Raw genomic sequence first — 8,664 nt, 5'->3', positions numbered from 1 at the left:
TAGAGCCCGGATTAGACGTGAACAAATCAATGAGGATTTTTTGGTATTTTTTCGTTCTGCAAAAGGTATTTTTTGAATTTTTTTTTTTAATATAGAACCTTAAAATTAAGTATGTAGAATCGGAATCAGGCGAGAACCGAAGAAGTGAAGTTTTTGGTATTTTTTGTTTTTTTGAAGTTACTTTTTGAATTTTCTATAATGTTGCACCTAGAAATATGAAATTTAGTATGTAGGAGAGAAGTATTAAATATTAGGCGAGAACCCATAAAAGGATCTTTTGGGTACTTTTTCGTTTTTAAAAAGGTACTCTTTTGAATTTTTCATAATATTGAATCCAGAAACATGAAATTAAGCATGTTGAGCCCGAAGTAAGTTATGTAAAACTTACTGACTGACTGTGTTTATAACACACCGTGGCACAGCCGAATAAAGAACTTTTACTTGTTTAACTATTGATTTTTTAATTAATAGTAGTTATAACTTTGTGTAAAGAAATCTAGAAGAAAGATGAAGATATAACAACATAACATATTTAAAAGTTAACAGATTTGGGGTTAACAAAAATCAATCCTTGTCTCTGGATTCTTGTTTTTTTTCAAATTTTGTTGGTCTTTGTAAATTTGATTTTGAAAGTGAAATCCAAGACTGCTTTTCTGTTTATATACCTTCGAGAAAATTGCAGCTATAATAATTTTTTACAAATACGTTTTCCAACCATTGTGCAGCAGTCTCTATAGAATCTATCTTATATTAATATCAATATTGCGATAAAATTTATGTTTGTGAAAGAAATTAATGTCGAAAGTGGTCTATTAACAACTGCAACGATTTTTAACGACTCCATGACGATGTAAAGACACCTCTTCCGAATGGCTTCTATTAAGTCCGCAACAACACCTAGAGATGTTATTCGGTAGACCGAAATAAGAATCCATCAAATAAGCGAGGACTTTGTTCTTAATAATTAAGAACATACTGGTAAATCTGGTATAAACAAAGTTTCCTAAATATACCTGGGCAAGGAAGTTCAGTCTATTAACTGACAATTTTCATTACCGTGAATTTGGGTTTAAACCACAGTTTCCTGGCGGATCTGGATAGAAACTTAACCAACTGACCAGTCAGGACAAAGACCTACGGGCAACTGGCCACCCGTCGTACCAGATTATGTGGTTCTCTGGTTCAACCTCATGACAAATCATTCCAAGGAAAGGCCTAGGATACAATTGATCATCACCAGTTATAAACCCTAGTACGTCTTTTTGCAGGAATTGTAATCACACCAATATGGCTCCCGAGAGGATTTTAGGAAAGGAAGTAAGGATCGATCTTAATAAGACTAATCTGTAATGCAAGTCTTAAAATTTCTTTGGAGAATGTTAGTTTAAATATCGATGTACATTGAAATTAATATTTTTAGATAAACTCAGTGAATAAGTCAGAGGTATGCAGATCTCAGACCACACCCAAAGATATTAGTCAGTATAAGTTTATATGGAGACACAAGATGTGTTCAAGATAATTGGTGCGTTTCATAATAATCGGGCCTAATTTAATAATATCTCTCCAATAAATCCATTCACCAAAGATTAGTAAATCTGTTTTTTGTATTTTTTTCTGTCGGAGATCAAGAATGTTAAAAATCATAATAATTGATTCACAATTTCCCATATCCCCCATACAAAGGTATATATTCCTGGAAATTAGTTTATCATTAATAACTCCCTGAAATATATCCGTACACAGAGAAAACAGATTCGTTGTGATAGCCGAATTTGTTTCCAATCGAATTCAGTCGGTTCTAACAACTATCCCAAAATTCGATTGTAATTATTGTATAATTCGGTTAGTATTACTGAATATATGGTGTACACAAAAATTTTTAATTATTATTTGGTAATCTGGATTGAAATTATTAGTATTAGCAACTGAAATATTATTTATACAAAAACAATTTGTGGATTATGTGTATTTGAAAATATATTTATTTTGTGTAAAGTATTTACAATAAAATATAAATATGTATAAACTTACAAAACGTATAAATATAAAATAACTTCTCCCCTTTTGCTTTGAGATTTTCATGGTAGTAAATAGGGATTTTGCTCTTGATTCTGCTCAACATTTTCAAAGGAACACTATCTTTCCACGCCTTTCCGCTGCTGTAAAATTATTAAAAATTATAGAAAAATAACACAAAATAGATTATAAGATATAAAATACACCAAACATTACCTTTTGTTATCCAAATTTCTGCATTAATTTATCCTCAAATGTAATTAGGTTTTTTATATTATAAATTCGTTTTATTTTATTTATTTTTGTATACGTCAACTATAATTACCAATTAATCGGTTCTGAACATCGAATTTGGTTCCTTTAACCGTAATTAAATTTTAAATAATTACTTCAATTGATAATTGGTTGCAGTGCTCAATATTTTTTACTTTCTACTGTTTTTCGGTTGTAGCGACTAATATTTGATGTTCTTACGTTTTAATCCTAAATAAAAGTCGGCTGCATTTACTGAATTGCCAAATGAATTTAATAACCGATACAATTCAGTTCAAATTATTGATTTAGAAATTGTTAAAACCACAATTCGATTAGTATTATTGTTTTTTAATACTGAATATAGAAAATCAGTTAAGTATACAGTTTTTCAATAACAGCGATACAATTTTAATTAGTTTAACTAAATATTTATCATGGTAACCGATTTCTCATCGATCTGTTTTCTGTGTGTATCAACAAAACATTTTTTACATAAGTATGTATATAATATGAATAGAAATCGTCTACTGACGAAGATCTCAATAGGTCTACAAGTGGTCGTAGCTCATATATAAGATCCACTTCGGATTTATTATAAAAAAATGAATCACATTTAATATTCGTATTTGGTGTAGGGTATTTTATGGTTTTCCACTCCCGATTATAGTTTTTTACTTGGTTTTTTTGATTTTCCTTCGGCATCCACGTAGTGGCTGTGGTGTAATCCCAAATTCGCGGGAAGAGTAAGTTGCGGTTAAAAGACTGATGTAAGGTAAAGTCAATATTTCGGGAAAAGTTCGGTGCTGTTGCCGAAAACAACAGATACCCCACAGTGGAGTGACTGTGGGACTAAGCGTTGGAAATGAGTTGGTATTAATTGTATATGGTACGGAATGAATGTGGGGTACGGCGGGCCTCATCCATCCGTCTACCTATAATAAATGTTTCGTTTGTTTTTCTCTTATGAATGTGTCGTATAAATGAAATGTATGCTGAATTGTATGATAATGGATGAAAGGTATGATACTATTCATGATACCATTGAATTTTCCTTCCTTGCCCAGATATGTTCAGAGTTTATTCTGTTCATATCAGAATTTTCATAGTGTGTCCCTGTGAGTAAGAACAAAGTCATCGGCTTATTTGATGAATTCGTACTTGGGTCCACCGGTTACGTCCCTATTTGCTGTTGCCAAATCAACAGAAGCCATCTTAGCTGCATGGTTGTAAACGGAAGTGATATTTTTACATCACGGAAGTTAAGCAACGGGGCAGCAATGGTCAGAGATTATATAGTTCGAGTACTTCAGCAAAGTGCTTGTACCTGGACTATATTTTTCTCATGATTTAAATTTCAAGATGAAGATGTAATTAAAAGTGTTAGTATATGATGTTTAAAGTTTTCAATCTTATTTTATCCGTTTAAGGGTTAAATTAATTACGTAATATTACTCGTATTACTTATTTACATAAAACATTTTAGCACCAAATCAAGCAAAAAGAAGAGAAAATAAATTATGTTTCGTCTTTTTTTTTAATTTATTGTATATACAATTTTTTTTAAATCTACACGCTGGCTTATACAAATATATATTGTATATAATTCTTAAACATTTAAACACAGACTAGGCTTTAATTGTTATTTCTATGTTAAAGTAAAGTTTATCTCTCTCTATCTCATCTTAACTGCTATCTTTATAACTTAAACATAAAAACACGGGACTTAACAAAGAAATTCAAAAAAAAAAAAACTAAAACAAATAATTAATTGTATATTAAACCATACCAAGATCGTAACCAGTAACCAGCTTCTTAATTAAAACTTCATTTTCATTAAAAATTCAAATTAAGAATTGATTACTGTTTATGGAATTTTGAAGGAATTATTCATGTTTTTTGTCTACTTTGACGTAAGGTTCTTCTTTGGGCAAATCCTTGGCAGCCTCAGCGACAGCAGAGATTTCTTTGTTGATGGTCTTACCGTAAGGCACAAAACCATTTACACCAGCAGTATAGAAAACTTCAACTTCTTCACCATCTTCGTTGATGTATTTGTAGGAACCCTTCACTTCCAAAGCTTCATCTTCAGTACCGGCATTCATGACTACAGCGGTTTCATCACGTGTAGTACCATCACCACCTTCGTAGGATAATTGATAGGAACCATCATCATTTTTATTAATTTCCGATTTCAAAATTTCCACAACTTCACGGTCTTCACGTTCAGTGGCAGGTGCAGCTACGGCAATGGCGGCAATGCAGGCGAATAAAATTACCTGAAATTTTTTTAAGTAAAGGTCAATATTCATTAGTAAAACATGTTTGTTTTATTATTTTATAGAATTTTTTAAAAATATTGATTTGTGATATTTGTAAAAAACTTGTTCTTTAAAGAAAAAACAAATGTAATATTTATTAGATTTGGTAGGTGATACTTGCGATTAAATATTAAAAATATAAATGTGTTCTTTTTTTGGAAACTATGATTGTAGCACTATTTTGTTATGATTAACGATCTAGCTATATTGAACCCAAACGAGGTAATAATTAGCTTTTACTTTTGTAAACCATAACTTTCTTGAGCAATTATATGAAGATTTGTGTCGTTTAAACACGGATTGTGTAAAAAATTGCATCTATGAAAAAGCTGCTTTCTACAAAGGAAGTATGAATAGATTTAATAAAGGGAGGAACTTTTTTTGGTACTTTGTCGTACTTACAGTCATTATTGAATGAGAATCTATGTTTCGTTCTTAAAATGATACGTTAAGAATATTTATATAAATGTAAAAAGTAATGTCTGTTTGTATATTTGTTATATACAACAGACATTAGTTTGGACATCTTAACGTCTGGTCCGATTTTTCAGATATTTTCACAGTGCCTGTCCTGTATGTCAGGAAAGAATCCTGAAATTTTTGTTTGGAAGACTTTGACATCCTTAAGCTATAGGACCACGCTTACAGTTATAGCATATAGCTAAAATAGGCGTGGCATTCTCGATATAAAGAAAATCCTAAATTTGTAAATCTGAGTAAAATAACTGCATCCTAGCTGAAATTTTTTTCCGATGTACTTTAGTCTCAACATTTATAATTAGGACAAAAAGTGGGCGGACTAGCAATAGGGGGCGTGACTTCTCAAATATGTATTAAATACTTTAATACATTAATCTGGGAAACTGTTGGAGATTTTTGCACAATAATCTTTAAAACCCATATGAATATTAAGGAGAAAAATGAGTGGAAGGACCATCCATTAATGTTAAGCACAAACAAGTAAGAGTGCTATATTCGGCTGTGCCGAATCTTATATACCCTTCACCATAGTGTATTTTAAACATAATTGATCTTACAGTCTAGTTAATATAAACATTAAAAAAATTTGAGTCGATTTAAGCCGAATGGTTCGGCGGCGGCTCAAGCAACTAAATATAGTTCGGCGGCGGCTAAGCTCCGGCTCGAATCCGGTCGACTTCGACCTCTGATTCATTGCTGGTAAACATTGACGAGACGTAGATTTTGTTTTTGTAAAAAAATTGTTTTAAAAAGCACTTGGAAAAAATTTGTGTTAGTTTTAAATTTCAAACTTACATTATTCGCATATAAAATTATTGTACAATAACTCACAATCTACTCTCATACAATTGAAAACGTTTTAAATACTTTTTTCTATTCATTAAAAAATATATTTGCAAAGCAAAAGGGAAAATTATTTTATTTTAACAAAAAATGCAAATCATATTTTTTTGCTGTGTATACTTTGTATATTTGGATTCCAATCATACAAAAAATACACAGCTGAATAAAACCAAATACATCTACACACACACGTGTACATCTTTTTCTATATACAGTGTTATTGTTGCTTTTATAATAATTTTTTGATGAAATTTTCAGAGGTTGTCTCGGATTTTTGCTCATAACTCCGTTATTTACCGACCGATTTTGCTGATTTTAAATAGCGATCTTTCGAAAGCATGTCTAATAGAATTATTGAAGATTCGGATCTCGCCGATATCTGGGGTCCTCTAAAAACTGATTTCAACAGACAGACAGACAGACAGACAGACAGACGGACAGACAGACGGACATGGCTTAATCGACTCCGCTATCTATAAGGATCCATAATATATATACTTTATAGGGTCGGAAAATTATATTATAGAAATTACAAACGGAATGACAAACTTATATATACCCTTCTCACGAAGGTGAAGGGTATAAAAAAGGGTGGAAAAGCAAAAGGGGCATGACAGCTTCCACATGAATTATAAGTTTTACATTAACTTCTTTGAAATCTATGTCAACACTTACTGCCTTATTCATTAACATTTATCAAATTTTATATGAAATAAAAGTTTATGAATAAAACCCTTAGGTAATAAATTGGCGGACTAAATTTAAAGGGCATGGTACCATATACATTATAAAAAACTTTTGGAGCTCATTTTTTACGAAAAACTTGTATGTGAACATTGAGAAGATAAATAGGCGGTCTTTTATTTGGGTACCTTGACACCTCCCATAAAAAATCGTAAAAATAATAAATGCATTAAAACTAGGATCGCGAAATATTGAATGGCGAGAGTTTGAAAAGAAGTGTTTCTAAACCAAATATGAACATGTTTGCAGATGGGACTAGGCAGGATATCAGCTGCAATTAAATTCCAAGAGGAAATGGATAAACAGTTTTTCAACTTGTTCTCAACTAAACTAAACGACATGATTGCTATCGTAAGAAGACCTATAACGATTTCTGTAGAAGTTTTCACGTTCAGGAAGATGATAAATTAATCAACTATCTCTAGTATAACTGTTACGCATTAGAGGATCACTCCAAAACCTTGACCCAAACATTTTTTTAAAACTTTTCAGAGTTATATATTATGAAGCAATATTGTCCTTAAGACTTTAAAAGGCATTGGCTTAGAAATATCCATTCGTACATTGAGAGAAAAAAACGTTTTCAAATTATACACGCCTGGTAACAAATTGACACCAAATTGTTTATAATTTTTTAATAACATCCGTTGTCAATAGATACGTACAACAGCACTTTGCTATGAGACAACGCAACGTTGTCAAAATTGCAACAATTCGTTGTCGAATTTTATATTTTATACAAACTCATTGTCTAAATGTTAACAAACGTGGTCAGCTTGCTATTGACAACGATACTTTCTACCGGTTTTTTTCTTCTGTGTAAGAGCAACATATTGACGTATATATGAGTCTTCAAACTTCCTTTATCTGCTGATTCTGGTAAATTCTCCTGATTCTGGTCTCATTTCCATTTTACATATTTATTTCACAACTTTTATATATCTTCATTAAACCCATAGAACCTACATGTACGATGTTGCAATCTGATCACCCAACTTAATATGAATGTGTTGATATCTTCTCTGTTTGTAGTTTTGTAAACCCATTTTAGATTAGGTGGCAAAACACTCCGGGTATTCTTGAATTTAATATATTTATCCTATTCAAAGAACGATAGATTTACAATATAGTGTGTTGTAGTTTATAATTAATCGGGTTCTTGGGCAAATTTATTGAGAATGCACTAAAAATATTCTTATTTCAGTCTCATTTCGAACCGAATTTGTATAAATAGTACGATTTTATTAAAAAGTGAATAACAGATTTGAATGCGTTTTTATTATATTGGTCAAACTCTGAAGGTTTTATATTTGGAGAATTTTTTTGATGAATTCTACACTACACTCTTTTGGTTGATCGCTTCTTTTTTAACAACTTAATTAAAAATATTAATTAATACAATCAAATAATGTAAGAATAGTGTTTCTTTGTAAAATATCCTTTTGTCAACACTTACAAATTTGAACATTTTGATTTAAGATTTAGTTGATTTAAAAAAACGCGTAAATAGATTAAAGTGCTGTGATGAACACGAGAAGACTTGTACTACTGTCTCTGCAATCATGTGAAGCTTTTATACCAGAACAAGAAACAAATTTTTGTTAAACTAAATTTCAAAAAAATTATGTACGTTTTAACATGCCAAACATGTTCCGCATCCTGTTTTTTGTTGTTGTTGCTGTTCAGTGAATCTTTATCTATTTCTTCTACTTCTTTTGATTATTTTTTTTTTGCTCAGATACAATTTTAGTCTAAATAAATGTTGTTGCCAGAAGTAGTCAGTCACAAAAACAACAAAAATAATAATAAAATTAAATAAAATATTTTTAATGCATTTTTTTATTTTTTGGTTTAAAATTTTGTACGACATGTGAATTCCTATAAGAAGAAATATCCGATTTTGTATATTTAGTACAACAAATTGCCAGAATAATATTTATGTTAAAATGTCAGGGTTAACAACAAAGATACATAAATATACCAAGAACAACAACATTATCAGCAA

General features: G+C 30.7%; 1 protein-coding gene across 1 annotated transcript; it reads right to left on the bottom strand.

Annotated features, from left to right (window-relative positions):
- Positions 1 to 3,662: 3,662 nt before the first annotated feature.
- LOC111689031 (endocuticle structural glycoprotein ABD-5-like) lies at positions 3,663 to 8,217 on the bottom strand. Its single transcript, XM_023451538.2, has 2 exons — positions 8,116 to 8,217; positions 3,663 to 4,550 (listed from the first exon to the last, which is right to left on the bottom strand). Exons 1-2 carry the CDS (start codon positions 8,125 to 8,127, stop codon positions 4,158 to 4,160), a joined length of 405 nt encoding a protein of 134 aa, XP_023307306.2. The 5' UTR covers positions 8,128 to 8,217; the 3' UTR covers positions 3,663 to 4,157.
- Positions 8,218 to 8,664: the final 447 nt, after the last annotated feature.

The sequence above is a fragment of the Lucilia cuprina genome, chromosome 6 (genome assembly GCF_022045245.1).
Source record: "Lucilia cuprina isolate Lc7/37 chromosome 6, ASM2204524v1, whole genome shotgun sequence".
Classification (NCBI taxonomy): Eukaryota; Metazoa; Arthropoda; class Insecta; order Diptera; family Calliphoridae; genus Lucilia; species Lucilia cuprina.
The sequence above is the reverse complement of the archived record's forward strand: the minus strand, read 5'-3'. Positions and strand labels throughout refer to the sequence as shown.